Source organism: Nyctereutes procyonoides, unplaced genomic scaffold (assembly GCF_905146905.1).
Source record: "Nyctereutes procyonoides isolate TBG_1078 unplaced genomic scaffold, NYPRO_anot_genome, whole genome shotgun sequence".
Classification (NCBI taxonomy): domain Eukaryota; kingdom Metazoa; phylum Chordata; class Mammalia; order Carnivora; family Canidae; genus Nyctereutes; species Nyctereutes procyonoides.
Window position 1 is genome coordinate 59,218,433 of NW_026575043.1, and position 22,045 is coordinate 59,240,477.

Genomic DNA, 22,045 nt, shown 5'->3' on the forward strand with positions numbered 1-22,045 from the left:
TGCGGGCACTCCTTTGCGAGGCCCGGCGCCCGCGGAGGGTTACACGCGGAGGGGGCGGGGCCTTAGGGAGAGGGGGCGGGGCCTCGGGGCGGGGGCGGGGCGGGGGCGGGGCCGCGCCGGGATCCCGCAGGCGGCGGCCGCGCCGCGCTCAGTAGCGCTGCCCGCCGCCCGCCCGCCGCCCGCCCGCCGCCCGCCCGCCGCCCGCCCGCCGCCCCGGGACCCCGCCGTCCCTCCGCGCCGCCGCCGCGGCCTGGCCCCCGCCGGGTCCCCGTCGCCGCGCAGCCCCGCCGCAGCCATGTCCAAGCAGCCGCGGGCCAGCCGGGAGGAGATCCTGGAGAGCCAGGTGATGTGGGAGCCTGACAGCAAGAGCACGCACATGCACCGCTTCCGGGCGGCCGTGGCTGCTGCCTGCGGCCTGGCGCTGGGTGAGTGCGCGCGCGCCGCCCCGGCTCCCCCGCGCCTGCCGGGCGCCCCCCGGGGGGCTCCTCCCCTCCAGCGTCCGGGAGGGGCCGCTGGAAGTGGGAGGGGCTCCCTCCCCCCGGGGTGGGGCACCTTCCGACCGCGCGTTTTGCCCCTTGTCTGTGCAGGGCGTCAGCTCTTGTGCTTTCAGGGTGCGTGACCCCTCCCCGCTGTGGCATCTGTGTCCCAGGAGGGGTCCCCCTGACACTCGCCCTGCCCTCTTAGCATCTTTGCCCCTGGGAGGCTCCCCCACCCGCCTTGGAACCTCTGGGGACTGAGATCCCTCGCTAGGCTTCCTACTTGTGAGATGAGGTGTTGTCTGGCGTCTGGCGTCTGGCTTGGGGGAGGGGGGGGCTTCCTCCCAGACACGGAGTCTTTCTAACTTGTGGCTCTTCCCCCATGTTTGTGGGGGTCACTTGCCAGCCAGTAACACCTTGTGTTGTCCCCTCCTAGCCGCCCCCTCCCCCACTCGACATTACTAAAGGGCTAGCATGGAATCCAGCACCCACAGGAGAAGGACACTCTTTTCTGAAAGAAAATACAGCCTTTGGGATTGAGGCAGGACTCGTTTTCCTCCTGTTTACTTTACCCTCCCAGCCCCCAGCAGAACCTAGGCATGGCCCCTCCCTGCAGCCACCACCCCGGCTCTCAGAAACTGCCTGGCCTGGCTGCCTGTGGGCGGGCCCACGCGGCCCCGTTTTCTGGGTGAGAAGCACCTGCACGTGTCTCCTGCCAGCTCTAGCTGGCTTGTCCGACTTCCTGCAGGACCTTCCCCACCTTCAGGGGTTTCAGCTCCTCTCTGGCCACTTCCCTTCCCTCGTGGCCCTCAGCTGGCTTCTGGGACTCCTGTGGTTCTGTGGTGGCATCGCTGTTCTCAGCCGCCCTGACAGAGGTGGACACGGGGCCATCTGTCCTGTGTAGGGGAGTCCTCAGTGACACTGCCTTGCTGCTTACATCCCCCGCTTTCCTGGGGCCCTCGTTCTCTCTACTCTGAACACTGGCCCGTTTCCCTGCTTCCTGCTTTTCCTTCCTCTTCTCTTCGGGACACCCTGCTTGCTTCACTGGAGCACAGGTCTGACTTTGTCACTCCTTAGCTCAGAGGCTCACAATGGTCCCTTGTTGACCGTGGAATTGCATGGTGCCACCTGGCAGCTTCCAAGCCTTCCGCTGTATGATGGGTGTCATAGCTTCCAGTGAGCCCCTTCCCTTGGTGAACCCAGCTCCCTCCCTCCTGCTCACTACACAGAAAGCATCTTGGAGACAGATGTGGCTTATTACTCTGGGCCTTTCAGGTATTAGCTGGTAAATTAACGTGTGTAGGATTGGGGGAGAACAGACCTGATTCCCAGAAAGAGCCAGGAGTAAGATATTCATCTGTGCCACCTCACCTCGATTCCATCTTTCTTTCTTCTGCTAGCAGAGGTATAGTGTTCTCCTGTGCTTAACTAGCCTTGGTGCTTTAGGAAATGATTGCACATGAGTTGTGAGGTGGGCGAGATGCATCTGACCTGACTACCTGGATTTTGAACTGGCTCCACCACTTCCTAGCCGTGTGACCTAGCTGTGAGACCAAGTCTTACTTTCCCCGTCTGTAAAATGGGCATGGTGAGAGAGGACCTGTGTCAGTGGGTGGTGTGAGGGAGGCAGGAGGCCCTCACACCCAGCGGTCACCTGCACCTGGCCTGTGGGTTGCTGCATAAACCCGACCGCACACTGGCAGCTCCTAGTTGGCCTGCTCAGGGCTGGTAGCTGGGGGAATGAGCCCAGACTGGACTTGAAGACCTAGCTCAAGCGGCTCACAAACTGGGAGACTGCATAGGAAAAGCAAGATTTCTGACTTCTTTTGAAAACCCAAAGGCCTGTGATGCTAGATCTGTGTCCCCACATGGTGGCAATGAGCTGGGCTGAGCTGGGTTCTCCTCTTGGTTGGAGGATGATTTAGAGCTTGGTGTTTGTCTTTTCCTCCTCTTCCACTCCTGATGGTTGAGCCAGTCTGCTGCTTCTCTCTCTTCCAGAAGCCCAGCCCTGGAGGTTTTGGGCTTTAAGGTCTAACTCAAATGCTGCCTTGTCTTGATCATTGTCTTTGAATGTTTTCTCCTTTCTCCTGTTCTCCAAATGCATGTAATTTGGACTTTCATTCTGCCTCGCATTTTCATTAATTTTTAAGTATTCAAATTGCTTAAGGATTGCATCCTTGAACTTGTATCCTCTGCACACCTCCTACCCCCTGGGGCGTGCGTGTAGTTGGCATGCAGTATTGAGCAATGTTGTACCCCCACATACAGAGAGAGCAAGGTACACATCTTCCCCGGGGCGCTTCAGTTGTGCTCCAGCTTCAAGGATGGACGGATGTAGGGGTGGGGGCGCATTCTCCAGCTTGGTCTGTCACCCTAGACCAAGGTTGGCATGAGGTTTCTCCCCCAGCCTTGGCAGGGTTACCTATTCTTTTTCCCACTACGAGGGCCACAGGTTGGTTTGTTCTTCTCACTGCTTCTAGCAGAGCTCAACTGAGGACTCCCAGAAAACCTACATAGACCTGGGGGCCCTCCGGACCTGGGGCCCTCCGGATGCAGACCTCCTATGGAGCAGCCCTCTATGGCAGCCTAGCATTTGTGCAGGAGAGGCCTCTTTCACAAAGACCCCAGGGGTCATGCTGCATGTACCAGCCCTCTGTAATTAGGGGAGTGACACCTGCTTTAAAGGACATGTTCTTTTGGTGGACTATGCCACGTGTCTTTCTGTATGCCACGAGCTACAGATCATTTCAGCGTTCAAGCAGCTGGGATAGCGTTTGCCCACAAATAGAAGGCCGGGTCCCTGTTCTCAAATAGCTCAAGCGTAGCTGGGGGAGAAAGCTCGTGCAGGACAGCAGCGCTGCAGTGAATCAGTAACCAGCCTGGGCCCAGGGGCAGCCAGCTGTGGTCTCCCAAGCACTTTACTGTGGACTGGGTCTGTCACTGCAGTGGAAAGAGGCCGCTGGGTCTTGAGCTGAGGTTGGGAGGTGTAGACTGGTCTGAATTCTCGTGGGTGGAGAGGAAGAAGGGGGTGAATTGCAAATTCAGATTCTATGGGGGCCCAGCAGGTGAGGTGGATAATGGTACCAGGTAGCTTTTATTATTAAAAAAAATTTCTTTTAAAGATTTTATTTATTTGACGCAGAAGGTAGAGAGAGCACAATGGGGAGTTGGAGGGAGAGAGAGAAGCAGATGCCCTGCTGAGCAGGGAGCTTGACATGGGACTTGATCCCAGGATCCCAGGATCATGACCCAAGCCAAAGGCAGAAGCTTCACTGACTGAGCCCCCCAGGTGCCCCACCAGTCAGCCTTCTTGGGTGCTTTACATGCATCCACTGATACTGTCCTCAGTAAGCTGGCCAGGTACATGCTGCTTTGACCCCATTCCCTAGCTGGGAAAACAGAAGCTCAGTCTCGGTGGGGATGTTGCAGCTGTGAGTGAGTGGCGGACCTGTAGTCTGTTTCCAGAATCATTAGTCTCTCCTGCATTATGTTGCCTTTCGAATGTAGGGGAAGGCTCAGGGGAGGCTGGTGGGCAGCTGTCACTCAGCTCGATAGCTGCTTGTCAATATGTGGTGTGACAGTGCCTTAGCCATCCAGGAGAGCAAGGCCATGGCTGAGGTGTCCCTGACCTGGCCTCAGAAGTAGCCCTTGGTCATTTCCATAACATCCTGCTGGTGACACTGAGGAGCCCTGCTCAGTGTGGCCAGGGGGGCAGCACACAGATGGAAGTGTGGGAGGCCAGAAGCATAGGCATCTAACCCTAGGAGAAGGCGGGAACACCGAATTTCACAGTACGTTGGCAGCTAGATCAGGTTCTTCATGAGCACAGTGCAGATTGAACCACACGTGCCCATGGTGGGTCATCTGGGCTTCAGGAGTGCAGGCTGTGAGTAGGGGCCGGGAGGGGGTGAGTGGGGGCTGGGAGGGGCCCCTGCTGGTCTGCGGAGTCATTCTTGATGACGGGGCTGGGTGGGGCTGGGTCTTGGAGGGTGGAGGAGTTTCTGCGCAAGGTTCATCCTTTTCTCTGTGGTCCTCCTAGTGTTAGGGGGCTGTCGGGACCGCTCAGTTCCCAGATTGGCAGGCAGGTGGCATCTTCCTCCCTTGTGGACCTTGTTGGTGACTCACTGTTGATGGGCTTTTGCAGTCTTCAGTGGGGGCGTGGGTGGCAAGCCTTTGGTCCATCTCCGTGTAAGCTGGGAGGGGAGAGAATTTTTTGTCTTGGAACTCTGCCTTTTGTGAGGATCAAGATGACCAAAAACAAAGACCAGGAAAGAATGGAGCTGTGGGTCTGTTTGGGGGCAGGGCAGCTTCCCCAGTGGGGGCTGGGCAGAGGCTCTCTCTCCCAGGGCTGCCCTGGGTCTGCATTTGCCCACCTTCTGGACCAGAAGCTGGAGCGCCCCTGCTCATGAACGCTTTCAAGTACCTGCCCAGCCCTGTCCCCAGGTCGCAGCCCATCCCGTCGCGTCAGCTAGCCTGGCTAGCCTGGTATGTGTCGTGCTCCTGCGAGATGACCAGCAGTGATGTTAGTGGCTGACGTGCCAGGTGCTTTCTCTCTGCCAAGGCCCGTTCTTGGTGCTTTGTGTGTTTTGATTCTTTCAGTTCTTGACGGTGACCCTGTGACAAGTTCTACTATCTTCCTTTCATGGAGGAGAGACTGAGGCCCAGGGATGATTGATTACTCATCTGAGCTCACATAGCAGGTTCTGAACCCAGATTGTTGCACTCTGGACCCTGTGTCTTTAAGGACAGGCTCTACTGCTCCCGGGGTCACTGTTGTTATTCCCCTTTTGCAGACAACAATGCTGAGACTCAGGGGGCGGAGCAGCTTGCCCATCACCATTGGTTGTAAGTGTCTAGCTCAGCCCTGGAGCACAGGGTTACCTCTCCTCTGTCATGGGAGCATCCATATCCTTCTCCAGTCAATCTCCAGGTGACACATAGGGAAACTGAGTCCCAGAGAGGCAGACTGGCCTACCTGAGGTCTCTGAGCATGGTCTCTAGAATCAGGGTTGGCCCTGGTGTTCCAGATGCCCGGTCCCTGGTGTTTTTCCCTGCATGCCTGAGCAGGTGGGTGGGGCTGGAGGGCAGTTCTCCAGGGGCTTGGAGGAGGTGCAGGCATCATTGCCAGGATTCGCCCTGAAGCCCTGCTTCTCCATCACTGTGTGACATGTGTGCCACCTCTCCCTGTTTCATCCCCAGTTGATCCTTCTCCATCCCTGTGGCAGCCCCTTCATCTGGATTCTTGGCTTCCTCCCAGTGTCCTGATCCTGCCCTTGCTGCCAGGGCCAGTCCCCTCCTTCTGCAGCAAGTGTCTGCTCTCAGAGCTGTCTCCCTCTACGTCTTCCCTCCCTGTCCACCAGGACTGGGGACAGGATGGGCCATTGAGTCTTCAGCTGACTGATGGGAGGGAGAGACTTCAGCCTCACCTAAGTGTTGGGCCCTTTAAGAGGGAGTGAGAGGAGTGTATTTTTTTTTTTAAAGATTTTATTTTGTTTATTCATGAGAGGCACACACACACACACACACAGAGAGAGAGAGAGAGAGGAGAGAGAGAGAGAGAGAAAGAGGAGAGAGGCAGAGACACAGGCAGAGGGAGAAGCAGGCTCCATGCAGGGAGCCCGACGTGGGACTCGATCCCGGGTCTCCAGGATCACACCCCAGGCCGAAGGCAGCACTAAACCGCTGGGCCATCAGGGCTGCCCCGAGAGGAGTGTATTAACTTGCCCATAAAATCTGGAAAGACACACAAAACTTTTTTTTTTTTTAAAGGGATACATACATCCTGATGTTGTGTTTTTTTTTTTTAATTTATGATAGTCACACACACACACACACACACACACACAGAGAGTGAGAGAGAGAGAGAAAGAGGAGAAAGGCAGAGACACAGGCAGAGGGAGAAACAGGCTCCATGCACCAGGAGCCTGACGCGGGATTCGATCCCGGGTCTCCAGGATCGCGCCCTGGGCCAAAGGCAGACGCCAAACCGCTGCGCCACTCAGGGATCCCGACTTCTGGGTTTTGAAGTCTGTTGGATGTGGCTTTCCTAAGTTTGTATGATGTAATAATAGCAAGCTTAATGTAGTTCTCTGATTCTGTCCAATTCTGTCTAAGGCCCTGTTCTAGCATCTTATGTGTGTGTTTATGTCATTTAAATCCTCCCAAAGCTCTGTCAAGGGGGGGTGCTATTAACTATGTCCATTTTACAGATGGAGAAACAGAGACACTGTGCTCAAGTAACTTCCACAAGGTCACACAGCTAATAAATGGCCAAGCCAGGATTTGGCTCCAGGGCCCATGTTCTTAGGCATGTTGATTAGGGTATGAAATCACTGCTTCTTTGCTTCATTTGTTTTAGGGACTAGCAGTGGTAGATTTGCTCCCATTGGTAAGAATTAGGATACTCCACCTCCCTCAGACCATTTCTTTTTTTTTTTGAAAGATTTTATTTATTCATTAGAGATAGAGAAAAATGAGCAGGGGGTGGGGGTTAGGCAGAGGGAGAGGGAGAAGCAGGCTCCCCACTGAGCAGGGAGCTTGACAACATGGGGCTACAACATGGTATCGATGTGGGCTCCATCCCAGGACCCCAGGATCATGACCTGAGCTGAAGGCGGGTGCTTAAGGGCTGAGTCACCTAGCCCCCCCCCCCGCCCCCAGATAATTTCTTATCAGATGCCTTTGAACCACTCAGACATACCTGTAATTCGTTAGGTGTGTCCCATCTTATTATTGAACTGCCAAAGGCAGCCTGGGTGGCTCAGCGGTTTAGCGCCGCCTTCAGCCCAGGGTGTGATCCTGGAGACCCTGGATCGAGTCCCAGGTCGGGCTCCCTGCATGGAGCCTACTTCTCTCTCTGCCTGTGTCTCTGCGCCTCTCTTTCTCTGTCTCTCATGAATAAATAAATAAAAATCTTAAAAAAAAAAAAAGAACTGCCAAGACTTTCTTTTTTTTAAAAAAAATTTAATAAGATCTTATTTATTTGAGAGAGAGAGAGACAGATAATCAAGAGAGCATGAGGGAGAGGGAGAAGCACGCTCCTGCTGAGCAGGGAGCCCATCATGGGGCTCGATCCCAGGACCCTAAGATCATGACCTGAGCCAAAGGCAGACAGACACTTAATCAACAGAGCCACTCTGGCATCCACCTGTCTTAAAAATGTTTTTCGAGGGATCCCTGGGTGGCGCAGTGGTTTGGCGCCTGCCTTTGGCCCAGGGCGCGATCCTGGAGACCAGGATCGAATCCCACGTCAGGCTCCCGGTGCATGGAGCCTGCTTCTCCCTCTGCCTGTGTCTCTGCCTCTCTCTCTCTCTCTGTGTGACTATCATAAAGAAAGAAAAAAAAATGTTTTTCGAGATAAGACTTTCTAAGATTTGTTTGAGCTATGTGCCATTATATTTTATTTTTAGAAAATTATGATGACTTATACCACTGGTCAATTGAATCATATTCAGACTTCTGGGCAGAGTTCTGGAAATTCAGTGGACTTGTCTTCTCACGCATGTATGATGAGGTAAGTAGGGATTTTGCTTATGTGTTATCTTTTTATGGTTTTGTTCCAAAATAAAGTGTTCATTTTTGGGAACACTGAATCATATTTTCTTTTGAAGCCTCACATCAGTGGGAAAAAGTCATTGTTCTAGGGAGTTGGCAGAAAATTGTGTTGAGGTCACAGAATCCATGGAGACTATGCAACCTCTGGACTCTGATGTGTGGACCCCAGGCCCTGACCTGGGACCTTGAGCGATCCTACGTAGCAGGGCATCATCATATTATTTTTATTTTATCTAAAAAAAAAAATTAATTGTGGTAAAATACACATAACACGATTTATCATCGTAACCATCTTAAAGTGTCCAGTTCAGTGGTGTTATTAAATACATTCACATGGCTGTTGTTTTTTATTTTTATTTTTTTAAAGGTATTATTTATTTACTCATGAGAGACAGAGAGAGAGGCAGAGACATGGGCAGAGGTCTCGCTGCGGGGAGCTCAATGAGGGATTTGATCCCAGGACCTGGGATCACGACCTGAGCCTAAGGCAGCCACTCAACTGCTGAGCCACCCAGGTGTCCCTGCTGTTGTTTTTTAAACTATCAATAGTTTTATTATTATTTTAAAGATTTATTTATTCATGAGAGAGATACAGAGAGAGGCAGAGACACAGGCAGAGGGAGAAGCAGGATCCTCACAGGGAGCCTGATGTGGGACTCAAACCCGGGACTCTGGGATCATGCCCTGGGCCAAAGCTGAGCCACGCAGGCGTCTCAGTTTTATTATTTTTTAAAATCCGAGTTCAGGGAACATTTCTACTCCTCATGTTGTCAATCAGTGACCATCTGGGGAAAGCAGGTCCTGTTACTTAAAGTATAAGTTAATTGTGTTTTGGTTTGACTGTGGGGCAAACTGTTCTGAAAGGCTTGTCTGTAGGTACTTGGGGAGGGAGTCCCGGGGCCTGGCTCCGGGGAGTTGCAGTGAGAGGGGCAGGTGGATGCCGTAGCTCCATATCCTGGATTTTAGGGTATCTGGTCAGATCCTGGGGCACATCTGCCTTATTTATTGTCCCCTGCACCTCTCATAGAGTAGGTGCTTCATAAAGATCTGTTGAAAGAGTTCATTAGTGGGGATGGTGTATTTTCCCTTGGCATTAATTTCTTTTTAAAAAAAAAAAACAACTACGTTGAGGAATAATGAACCATGAAACCGTATATATTTAAAGCATCTAATGTGATGATTTGATATATGGATGCACTATGGAATTAACACACCCATCACCTTACTTTCTGTGTGGCGGGGACGCTCAGATCTCCTCCCAGAGGCTTTGGCATGTGAGACCCTGTCTGATGAGGGATAATGAGCTCCAGGGCCCTAATCTTTCAGTTCTAAGCCTTTAGGCCAGTTTGGTGGTCAGTCTCTGAAATGATTTAATGATGCTTTGGGCCAGTGAGTTAGCAGGCTTCCCAGGAAGTAGAGTCACTTTTATTTACTCCTGGTGTAGATCTCACCTGTGTGTGTGTCTTGCTTTGCTGTCATTCTCCATAGGTTGTGGACACGACAAAAGGGATTGCAGACATCCCCGAGTGGTTCAAAGGCAGTCGTCTAAACTATGCGGAAAACCTCCTGCAGCACAAAGAGAATGACAGAGTTGCCCTGTACGCTGCGAGTGAGTCCTCCTGGCTCCCTGGGTTTCCCTCTCTGTTTTCCAGGTGCCCCTTATGTGAAGGGCCAGATGGCTGGAGAGGCTCTGACATAGTCAGATTGCCATGTGTGTTTTCAAACATCTTGGCGCCTCCCTTTTTTTTTTTTTCTTCCTTCTTTATTTGTGGAAAAAGCATGTGTCATTAAACTTCCCATCTTAACCATTTTTAAGCATACAGTTCGGTAGTGTTTGAGGCCTTCCCATTGCTGTGCACTGGCTCTCCAGAACATTCACCTCCTGTGACACTGACACTGTATCCACAAACCACTGGTTTCCCCTCCCTGCCCCAGCTCCGGGTGACCACCTCCCTACTTTCTGCTCCTGTGATCTGATTACTGTGCACACTTCCTAAGTGAGCCATAGTGTTTGTCCTTTTGTCACTGGCCTGTTTCAGCATGGTGTCCGTGTAATCGTGTGTGACAGCATTTCCTTCTTTTTTGAGGCTGCATAGTATCCCCTTGTTTGGATATCCCACATCTTGCTTGTCTGTTGATCTGTCACAGGGCATGTGGGCCACTTTCACCTCTTGGCTGTTGTGAATCAGGCTATGATGAACCTGGGTGTGCACATAGCTCCTTGACATCTGGCTTTGCATCCTTCTGGATATTTACCCAGAGGTGGATCATATGATGATTCTATGTTTAATTTTCTGAGGAACTTCATCCATACTGTTTTCTGTAATGATTGCTCTTGGCACCTTTCCAGTGTCATTAAAACCTGTTGACTTTTTCTTAGTGCTGGAGAGGGGAGAGAACAGAGGTGTGATCCTGTTTTATGAGAGAAATTGAGACACCTGATACTAAGTAAACAGCTCAGAGTCACCTGGACAGTTAGTGAGGGAACTACAGCTAGAATATCTGCCCACTATTGTGGAGAATCTTTCGCCACTGAGGCAAGCCGGGCATCAGGAGTGAGCTACGTAAGACGGGTTGGGAGTGCTCATGTTATCTTTTCTCCCAGGAAAAAAAAAGAAAAAAGAAAAAAGAAAAAGAATATCTGCCCACTGACTTTTCCTTTTAAGATAAAGTTTATTTATTTTTATTTATTTATTTATTCATGATAGACAGAGAGAGAGAGAGAGAGAGAGAGAGGCAGAGACACAGGAGGAGGGAGAAGCAGGCTGCACGCCAGGAGCCCGACATGGGACTCGATCCCGGGACTCCAGGATCGCGCCCTGGGCCAAAGGCAGGCGCTAAACCGCTCAGCCACCCAGGGATCCTTAAGATAAAGTTTAAAGCATATTCTAGTTTATGTACTAAGCGTGTTCTGGAACAGTTGGCATAAAGTATTTGAAATAAATGAGGACTTTCTTAGTAAGAAGACCCTGTGGTTGGCCTAATTAGTTCAATTTTTGTGGTAAGCTTAAAGTTTTTGTGTTTTAAAGATTTTATTTATTTATTCATGAGAGACAGAGAGGGAGAGAGAGGCATAGACACAGGCAGAGGGAGAAGCAGGCTCCATGCAGGGAGCCCAACGTGGGACTCGATCCCGGGACTCCAGGATCACACCCTGGGTCGAAGGCAGGCGCTAAACCGCTGAGCCACCCAGGGATCCCAAGCTTAAAGTTTTGTAAAAAAGAACATTGGATTTGTGTCGTGTTGGTAGGGTTGGAGGTATTTCACAGTGGATTTTCCAGGTGTCTGTGTTTTTCTCTTTTGAGTTATAAAGGTTTACTAACTCATTAAATTAATTAATTAAATTAAAATAAAATATTTTATCTATTTATTTATTTGAGAGAGACAGAGAGGGCATGAGTGGAGAGAGACCCCCACTGAGCAAGGAGCTTGATGTGGGGCTTGACCCCAGTACCCTGAGATCATGACCTGAGCCAAAGGCAGATGCTTAATGGACTGAGCCACCCAGGTGCCCTAAACTTACTCATTTTAGACATAGCATGTGCCACTATGTTGAGAGGAAATAGTGCCTCAGTAGAGGAGACCGAACTTCATTGGACCTTTGCTGTTCATGACTCACAGCTTCCAGTTTTGGGACAATGACAGGATCTAATGCTGCTGAGCTGTCCACGCGAGTGGGACGGTCTGCCCCATCCTTGGCTCTTGCTGCCTGCTCTCAGTTCTCGCAGAAGCCAGGGTCCTTGCTTCTAGCAGCCCTGGTCTATGCCACAAGTTACTATTTGTCGTCAGAGGTGATGTCAGAACTCAACTGATTATGCTTGTCTGAGTGGGACCTGGAATAGGGGTAGCTGAGGATTAGTGGCTGTGTGACCGTGGGCGAGCCCCTTAACCTCTCTGGGTTTGTTTCTGCTTCTGTCAGTTGGAGAGGAGGAGAGTATCTACTTCAGGAATATTGTAGAGCTTAGATGAGCGACCATGTGTACACGTGTATGCGACAGTCCTCGCCACAGAGGGAACACGTGCTCAGGTGAGGTGGTAGCTCTGAAATCCCTGCGTGGCTTTGAAATCCTGGCTGTCCGCTTCCTCCTGTGGCCTCCTAGAGCACATCTTCCGGGGATGGGGCCCAGGCCCATGTGTATTTTGAAAGCCCATGGTTGCTTCTGATGCACATTGTTGGTTAAGAACCACAGAGTTTCGTCTTTTTGTGGTCTTTGGGCTGTTGGGTATTGTTCTGCTCCCTTCCTCGGTTCTTAGCTGGGATGCAGTTTGGGCTGAGTGCAGAAGCAGCCTTGGGGTGGTATTACACCTGAGCCTCTCCCTTGCTCTTTAAGGAGGTATTTGCAGGGCCACCCATCCAGTCTTTCACGTGTTCTCGGATCTGTCTCAAACGTCTCCTCAGCGCAAGGTGCTGGGGATGTGGTGTTCAACAGGACGGATGAGGTCTCCGTGCTCGTGGGGCTGATATTCTAGTGGGATGAACAGTAAATAAAAAACATACAGAAGGTCCATGACTTAGGATGGTTCCACTTACAACTGTTCAACTTGATGGTGATGTGAAGGTGATACACATTTAGTAGGAAGCATTCTTGGAATTTTGAATTTGTCTTGTCCCAGGCTCGTGATCTGTGGTCCCTTTCTCTCCTATGATGCTGGGCAGTGAACGTAGTGCCCTGTCAGTCGTGCAATCACCAGGGTCACTGACTGCCACCTGCACCCACACAGCCATTCTGTTTGTCAGTGTCCATGCGGTCCTCAGTAAATTACATGGGAGTCAACACTTATAAAATAGGCTTTGTGGTAGATGATTTTGCCCAACAGGAGCTCACGTCGGTGATCTGAGCACGAATTAGGTGGGCCAGGCTAAGCTGTGGTGTCCCATAGGTCAGGTGTGGTAAATGCAGGCTAAGCCTTAGCTTTGTAAAATGAATGAAGGACATTTGCCCGGGGTTCCTTATACTCTTTAGGTTATAATAGGAGTTGGTTTACACCAGGGTTTCGTTTCGTTTCTTTCTTTCTTTCTTTCTTTCTTTTCTTTCTTTCTTTCTTTTCTTTCTTTTCTTTCTTTCTTTTCTTTCTTTGTTTCTTTCTTTTTCTTTTTTTTTTTTTTTTTTTAGAGATTTTTATTTATTTATTTGAGAGAGAGTGTGTGAGAGAGAATGGGCTGGGGGAGAGGCAGAGAGGGAGAGGCAGACTCCCTGCTGAGCAGGGAGCCCGATGTGGGACTTGATCCCAGGACCCTGCAATCAAGACCTGAGCCAAAGGCAGGTGCTTAACTGACTGAGCCACCCAGGTGCCCCTCACCACCAGGGTTTTGGTGGTGACCGGTGTGGGCATGCCGACTACATGACCCTGGTCACAGGAGAATGAGGCAGGGAACTGGCTGGAGGTGCTTGATGGCCGCGGCCCCTGGGAGGCAGAGAGTGGTGGAGGCTGGGAGAGCAGTCATCCTTCAAGTGGGACCTCATCCACAAGAATCATCCACACCTTTACATCGCATAGGCCAGTGGTTCTTAGCATATTCACAGGGTTCTTGACAACCTGTCTGTCTTGTTCCTGCTGACTCTGTTATCCCAAAAGGAAACTCCTCCACAGCCCCTGGCACCCATCAGTCTCTTCCGTCTCCACGGATTTGCCTGTTCAGGACATTTCTAGATATGGAATCACACACCGTGTGGCCTTTTGTGTGTACCTTCCCATTTGGCCTTGTGCTTTCAAGGTCCATCCACACTGTGGCAGCTGGCAATGCGTCCCAGTGACGCTTCCTTCCTCTTCATGTCCCATGAAGATGTTTTATTGTATGGATCCAGCATGTTCCGTCTGCCCACTAGAGACCCTTCATGGTCTGTCCCGTCCCAGGCACTAGGCTCCCTTGGTGAACCCTGCTTGGTGCATTTTATGACCTGAGGAGTGGGAATGCCAGGCCTCTCCTTTATCTTCTTCCTGCTCCCTCAGAGGTATCCACGCTTTCACCTCAGGCCTCGCCTAAGATCCTGGTTTCTCCCTTTGGAAAGTGGGAAAGGTCAGATGTAAATCTTCTGGCAAAACCTGAAGACCGGTAATGCTAGTGGTAAAACAAATCAGTGTCCTGGGTGGCTGGGTGTTGGCTGACATGGTTGTGCACATTCATGCTCTTACTCTCTCTCCCTCATGTGCACATTGGCTGCACCGAGACCCTGGTCCCCCCCCTCCTTTTTTTTTCTTTTGAGATTTTATTTATTTTTTCATGAGAGACACACAAAGAGAGAGGCAGAGACATAGGCAGAGAGAGAAGCAGGCTTCCTGAGGGGAGCCTGATGTGGAACTGGATCCCAGGACCCCAAGATCACGACCTGAGCCAAAGGCAGATGCTCAACCACTGAGCCACCCAGGTTGCCCTTAGACCCTGTAACCTTAAACCTGGCTGTGTCTTGAGTGCGGGTGAGGGAGGTGTGGTGGTAATTCCGGGTGTGCTGTGTCTTTTCCACACTTCTTCCTCCCTCCTTCTCCCACCATTCCCTCTCTTTAGATATGTGAGCTCCTTCTTTTAGTGAGCCCCCCCCTTGTATTTGCCATGGAAATAAGTGCCCTCAAGCTGGGGATCAAACATACTTTACAGATAGGGTACCTTCTTAAGCAGAGTCCTAGATCGGTTGGTTATCGGCTTGGGGACTCTAAGGTCACTGTGTTTTGTTTCCTCCATTCCTACTGTCCCCTGCATGCAGGTGCTCAGGCACCCTCAGCCGACTCCTTACCTCCTAGATATGATCCCAGGCAAGGCCACGAGGTGCCGCCAAAGGAAAGCGTTCACTGGTGCCTTCGTGCTCCAGCGAGCAGAGCAAAGCAGTATGCATCAGCCCCATAGTGATGCAGTTCCAAGGACAGCTTCCTGCATGGCACATTTTGTCTTTGAACAGTGGGTTTCAGGTTGCTGAGTGTTTTTCTGAGGTAGGAAATCATATGAGAGATTGAGAATGTGGGAGAGGTAATTGTGAGGCTGCCCAGTGAGGAGAGAAAGGAACCAGAGGTAGGTATGTGTAACTTTAAGGAAATGGGAAAAGCCAGATTTACACCAAAGAGAAATCAGGATGTTTATTCACTTTGGAGAAGTGATGCTTTGTGTTGTAGAATCGAACAGCAATTAGCAGTCAGGAATAAAATACTCGCATCAAAGGTAATGGTCAAGGGCACCTGGGTGGCTCGGTGGTTGAGCATCTGCCTTTGGCTCAGGGCGTGATCCTGGAATTTCGGGATCGAGTCCAACATCAGGCTCCCTGTATGGAGCACAGGGAGCCTGCTTCTCCCTCTGCCTATGTCTCTGCCTCTCTCTGTGTCTTTCATGGATAAATAAATAAATAAAATCTTTTTAAAAAGGAAAAGAAAAGAAAAAGGTAATGGTCAGAGGAATAATGTCTTTCCCTTATAAAGTATATTCATTTTTCTTTTTTTTCTCCCCCCCCTCATTTCTTTTCTTTTTCTTTTTTTTTTTTTTAAGATTTTTATTTATTTATTCACGAGAGAGAGAGACACACACACACAGGCAGAGAGAGAACCAGGCTCCATGCAGGGAGCCTGATGTGGGACTTGATCCCGGGTCTCTAGGATCAGGCCCTGGGCTGAAGGTGGTGCTAAACTGCTGAGCCACCCAGGCTGCCATAGAAAGTATATTCAAATAGTTTTCTCACACCCATGCAACATCGAGTCTGGTCATAGTCATTTTCTTTAAAAAACAACAACAACAACACACATTTATTTGAGAGAGAGAGAGGGAGAGCACAAGCAGGGGGAGAGGGAGAGGGAAATTCCTGAGCTGACTCTGTGCTGATCATGGAGCCTGACATGGGGCTCAGTCCCAGGACCCTGAGATCATGACCTGAGCCAAAATCAAGAGTTGGAGGATCAACCAACTGAGCCATCCAGGTGCCCTGGTCATACTCATTTTCTGTTGCTATGTAGCAAATTACCCATAAACCCTGGCTTAAAATCCTAAACCCTTAGTGTCTCACAGTTTCTGTGGGTTGTACACTCAGAATGGGCTTAGCTAGATTGTTCTGGCTTGGGAGCCGCTCATAAAGTTGCAGTGAGGATGTTGGCAGGGGCTGCATCATCGGAAGGATCGACCAAGATGGGCCAATCCACATCCAAGATGGCGTACTCTCATGGCTGTCGGCAGGAGGCCTCAGTTTCTCACTGTGTGGCAGCAGGATCTTCTCGAGTGAGCTAAGTGGAAGCTGCTGTGTCTTCTGTGATCAAGCTCTGAAGTCACTGTCATCTCCCATGTCATATTGGTTACCTGGCTCAGGCTGCTTCAGCGTGGGCAGACCCACACAAGATCAGGAGTGCCATGGGCATGGTTCACTGGGGCTGTTGTGGAGGCCACTGGCACACCATCCTTTCCCACTGTTGCCACCTGTTAGGTGGAAATTCGTATCTCACTGTTGTCATGCATGCACGTTTCTTCGATAGTGAGGTTGATCATTCTGTTGTCTTAGGCTAACTTCCACACACACACATATACCTTCTTTTCCAAGAAGTTGAGTCAACCCATGTCTGTATGACATTTCTGGGCACGCGTTTCTATACTGCGTTTAAACTGTGCAAGCTTTCCTCCTTGTCTGTGATTCAGAACCTTTCTTTAGGGTTGTCTCTACCGTCTGTCTCTTTTCTCCCCAGGGGAAGGCAAAGAGGAAATTGTGAAGGTGACGTTTGAAGAACTGCGGCAACAAGTGGCTTTGTTTGCAGCAGCAATGCGGAAAATGGGTGTGAAACAAGGAGACCGGGTGGTTGGTAAGTGTTTTTGGTTCTGGTTGTGGTTGGGTGGGGAGGCTGAGGCAGAGTGACTGGCTTGGAGGCAACTTCTGGACAAGATGGCAGATTACATGCAGCCTCGTGGGACTTTAGTGGTCTACATTCCATGGAGGCTAGATGAAGAAGGAAGGTCGTGGTGCAGGGAGAGGGCAGGGCAGTCGGGCAGCAGGGAAGGTCTGTGCAAAGGCCCTGAGGCTTGTGGGTGCAGGGTACCTACAGGGGTGACAGGTACAGTGGGCTGGGTGTGCAGAGCAGGTGATGTGGCTGGCAAGGACTGTCTGTGAGGAACCAGGGTTGGAGTCCTGAGATGTGAAGGGGAGGCCTGGCTCTTTCTCCCTCCCCAGTCCCTGCCTTCCTTTGTTCTCTCCTAATCTAGGTGGTGAGTCACCATTTCCCACCTAGAATGATTCAGGTTTTCTCTTTCCTTTTTTCTTTTTTCTTTTCTTTTCTTTTCTTTTCTTTTCTTTTCTTTTCTTTTCTTTTCTCTTTTCTTTTCTTTCCTTTTCTTTTCTTTCTTTTTTTTTTTTTTTTGAAGATTGTATTTATTTATTTATGAGAGACGCAGAGAGGGGCAGAGACATAGGTAGAGGGAGAAGCGGGCTCCCTATAGGGAGCCCGATGTGGGACCTGATCCCAGGACCCCAGGACCACCATTTGAGCCAAAGGCAGACGTTGAACCGCTGAGCCACCCAGGTGCCCCTACAGTTTTCTTTTCACTTAGACTTCTGGAGAAAGTTTAAAGGCTTGAATGTAGGGCTGTTCTCCATTGTAGGGAACTGCAATTAACTTTGATGTGGGTAGGTGTGTCCCCAGGGGCAAGCAGGGGGGCGATAAGAAGACTTATCTTCCACACAAGCCTGTGATCAGGGTGCTAGGCCGCCTCCCCCGCCCTGTGGTGGTGGGACCGGGGCCACAGGGCAAGGGTGGCAGGAGGAGGAGCCGCTGCTGTGCCTCTCCTGGGGGAGCTCACCGCAAGCTGGCATTCAGTGTGTGTTTGCGAAGAGGGCGGCCTTATCGTGTGTAAACTGAGTAAAGGCCTGTACCCGGGTCTCCTCTGATGACAGCTGGGCACGGAGTCCCTGCTCATGTGTTAGTTGACTAGAAGGAACCAGATAGTGAGGGACACACCTAGCTGCCTCCTGTCTTAGCCCTCCCTGGGGTCTTTCTGTGGTTGCTCATCTCAGCAGGGTCCCTGCTGTCCCATGGCAAACCAGCACCACTCTATCCCCACACCATGCTTTGTGTTCTTTTGTTGTCTTTACTGACTGCCTGAAATCTTGGGATTTTTTTGTGTGCATACATGCACATCTGTCTGTCCTATCCTGGAGGACAGGTGCTTGTCTTCTGTTTGCAGCTGCATCTTGGAGGGAGGCTGGAGGATCGACATGGAGTGAGCAAATGTTGGTGCAGGGCCCGTGGTCATGGCAGGCAGGGTGTAGGCTAAGCCTCGATATTTGGGGTTCTTTCAATTTAATCTACCCTTTCCTAGAAAAGGAATTCAGGAGATCCTTCTTCCAATTTTCATTTTTTATAAAAAATCTCTTTTGAGGCAAATGTTTTCTGAGAGAGGGAGAAGTGGAGAACCGGGTATGTCAGGGCAGATGGCCGAGACTCCCTCTGGGCTGTGTTTTCTTGGGTGATGCCCCGACTCTGCGAAGTCAGGCTAGTGCCCGGTGATCTGCCCTTGTGAGTGTTACAGTGTGGACACTAATGTGACCTGACCATAGTTCCAGGATGGGGGCTGTGTTTCCTTGAAGAGGGTGAGAGGGAGTGACTCCCCAGGTGGGGAGGACATGGGGAGATGCTCGAGGGGCTTCAGAGACTGCACTGGGGTTGTGGAAGGGGGGCTTCTCTTTTCTGTGATGTGCTCATCTCCCGGTCCTCTGTCCGTGTCCACCAAGTCTGGGTATGCAGCCTCCTGGGACGGGGTCCTGTCCTGCCTCGGGGAACACTGCAATTTACACAGTAAGCTCAGCTGACATCCATGGGCCTGTTGGTGCCAGGCACTGGGTGCAGCCCTGGGCTGAGCCCTGCCCTCGTGGACACTCCTGACTCAGCAGGGAGATACGGCCAACCTGAAGGAACGGAAGTCCTGAGTGCTGTGGTCAAGAGGCACCTGAGAGCAGCAGGGAGGGAAGCAAGAGTGAGAGCTACGCTCAGGGCCCTGGGGCTGTGGAGCTTCTGTGGCCACTGGGGGAGCTATGTGGGGGAGCACTGGGCCATGGCCCCCTGTGCCCCGATGCCTCGTGCCTGCTCCTTTCCTCTGAAACATTTAGGATGATCTGTGTAATTGACTGCAGTCCCTCTGGCCACAAAGACTCCCTGTGTCTCTTGTCAGAAAAGCCCAGCCTCTTGCCAGATGGAGGGTCTGTGGTGCTTCTCTGCCCCTTACAGGCTTTTTTAGGTCTTGTGACTGATTGCCCTGCTCATAGTCTTCATTCCCCTACTGCCTCTCCTTTGCCCCTGCATCTGTCCACCTGTCTTTCCATCTGTCTACCTGTCTTTCCATCCATCCATCCATCCATCCATCCATCCATCCATCTTCCAGCCAGCCAGCTCACCAACATCTCAGGGCCTTGATATGCAGGGCATAGTAAAAGGCATTTGGTAAAGCAAATAACAAAACAGGCAAAGGCCCTGCCCTCACATGAGAACCAGATATGAAATTGCCAATTATGATTAGTAGATGTAGGTGGTTATTAAGGTTAATTTGGTCAGGAGAAATAGAGTATGCTTTGTGGGGACTGGCCAGCGAACCTGAGTTTATCAGGTGGCCTTGGAGAAGGTGTCTCTGGGAAAGTTTCATTTGTATTAAGAGTTGAATGATGAGTTTGCAGTCAGGTAAGCAAGTGTGTGGAAGCATGTTCAGGCACAGTAGATAGCCTGTGCAAAGGCCCTGGGGCAGGGGATGCTTAGAACAACTGGAGAACTGAAAGAAGGCTGTTGTTACTGAGCTCAGAGTGGGAGGTGGAACAGAGAGAGAGAGGAGGCTGGGGCCGGATCCTATAAGGGCTGCAGGGATCACTCTGGTTGGAGTGGGTCAGAGGGGGTGACAGTAGGACGTGGATAGGCTGGCAGTAAGTGGAGGGACCTTCTGAGTGGGAGATGTCAAGGCATCGGGGTGAGGTGGGGCTGGTCATGCTCCTTGGACTGGCCAGAGCCAGCCCCTCTCCGCACTCCTGCCCTGGCTGTCAGTAGAACCTTTTAGAAGTCCATCGCATCCAACATACCCCAAATCCAAGTCTTTCTCCCTGGACTGATTACAGGTTATTTACCCAACGGTGTGCATGCTGTGGAGGCCATGCTGGCTGCGGCGAGCATCGGTGCGGTCTGGAGTTCCACATCCCCAGACTTTGGTGTGAACGTAAGTAGGGGTCCCCACTGAGGGGCCAACGTGGGTGGGTGGCCACTGCAGTGGAAACATTCCCGTGTGATTTCTGCCAGGGCAGGCTCTGCCACCTGACGTCTTGGGTAGGGGTGTGGACAGCTGTGGTGCAGGATTGGCAGGGCTGGAGGGAGACATTGTCATGATGGCCTCCCACCTCACCAGCCAGTGACATGAGAATGATGGAAGAGAAGGAGCCAGAGGAGCTGAGTCTTGTTTTTAAATCTAAAGACAAATGAAACCTTTTTCTTTCTACTGTTACTAATGTTTTGTCCATGTGTAGGGACTGCGTGAGCGTGTGTTCAAGTGACAGATGGCACGTGGAGATCTAGCTGGAGGTGCTTGGTCATCTCTCCTTGGATCTGTGACCACAGGAGATTTTCTCATGTTTGTATTCTTTAGATGGTCATCTGGCCTTGTTCACAGAAGTTCCCCTGAGGCCTCTGTGCACTTGGGTCCATCCCTGCCATTTCTGATCTCTTACTTTGGATCTGTGCTGTGTGTGGGAGGAGGGCAGGTCCAAGGGGACCTAGGACCTGGGGTGCAGCCAGCTGCTGAGTGACCCAGGTGGGGGCAGGAAGCATGTGCTCAATCCCAGTGTGCAGGACAAAGAAGCAGCCGAATAGGAGTTCCCTGGGGCCGGGGACCTTTCATGGTTGCGGAGCCTTGGGGAGGCAGGTCCCTTGGGAGCCGCAAGGACAGACCCCTTAAAGGGCACAGTGGGCATCCATGACCCTGGCCACTCTTCCTGGCACGGCCCCTGCTCCGGGCACTGGACAGCGCAGCCCAGCGGCTGAAGGTTGACCAGGCCTTGCTGATGGTGCACCCCTAGGTGAACTGTTTCTCTTCACGTATGAAACAGGGGCCATGGGAAGAGAGAGGGCCACGAGATGAGCATGGGAGGCTCAGGCCTGTGGTTGGCACCCCTTGGCTGCAGGCTCGGCCACTAGCGATGTTGGGGCTCAGTGATTTGTGGTTAGCGTGTGTCTCGGCTGCAGGGTAGGTTTCTGTGTATGAGCTTGAAGCCCACATTTACCTTGAGGCTTGCTGTTCTGGTGAAGGTGGTCTAGGTATGTCTCATTTCCCCCACACCATGCAAAGGAGGGACAGACATGCTTCTCTGGCACAGGGGCCTGGAGAAGTGATGTGATTGGCTGAGTCTGGGGTGAGGGCTCTGCTAAGTTCAGGGAGGAGTGGCTGCCCTAGACCTCACTGCTTGGCCATGGTTTTTCTTCTGGGGCTTTCCCCTGGCTATGCCTGGTTGTCCCATTGAGGACCTCTCTGGATCAGCAAGGACTGCTCCGAGATGGGAACTCTCCATGTGGCCTGCCCAGTACCCCAGGCTCTCAGCAAGGCCGGGTGAGCTGTTGGGGCCAGCGGCATCCTCACAGGAGGGTCCCAGGAGGCTGGGGCTGGGATCCTGGGCACTGTTAACCTCAGATCCTCATCAGCCTTTTGGCTGTGTTGCTCAGAAGCAGGGCTGGGAGCACAGTGTGGTGTGGTGGTTCCTGCCTGGGTTCAGGTCTGGCTTTATTGTTTCCTGGCTGTGTCCTCAATACATGCTATGGGGAGCCAGTAAGGACCACAGGATTAATGCTTGTGTTCAGTTGGTGGCAGCACTGGACACACCCATCAAGGTCAGTATGTGTTAGCCTGTTATCAAAGAGGTGGGTGCTGGGGCGCCTTAGTCGGTTAAGCATCTGCCTTCGGCTCAGGTCATGATCCCTGGGTCCTGGGATGGAGCCCCATATTGGGTTCCCTGCTCAGCGGGGGGTCTACTTCTCCCTCTGCCTACCACTCCCCCTGCCTGTGTGTGTGTGTGTGTGTGTGTGTGTGTGCACTCTCT

At 51.6% G+C, this 22,045-nt stretch overlaps 1 protein-coding gene across 1 annotated transcript in view; it reads left to right on the forward strand.

The window, feature by feature from the left end:
* The first annotated feature begins 194 nt into the window (after positions 1-194).
* Positions 195-22,045, forward strand: part of AACS (acetoacetyl-CoA synthetase) — a 57,728-nt gene continuing 35,877 nt past the window's right edge. The window contains exons 1-5 of the mRNA XM_055322027.1: positions 195-425; positions 7,886-7,989; positions 9,519-9,639; positions 16,680-16,793; positions 20,081-20,178. Of these exons, the coding sequence (XP_055178002.1) occupies positions 296-425; positions 7,886-7,989; positions 9,519-9,639; positions 16,680-16,793; positions 20,081-20,178 (567 nt within the window). The 5' untranslated portion in view covers positions 195-295. The remainder of the gene's footprint in view (positions 426-7,885; positions 7,990-9,518; positions 9,640-16,679; positions 16,794-20,080; positions 20,179-22,045) is intronic.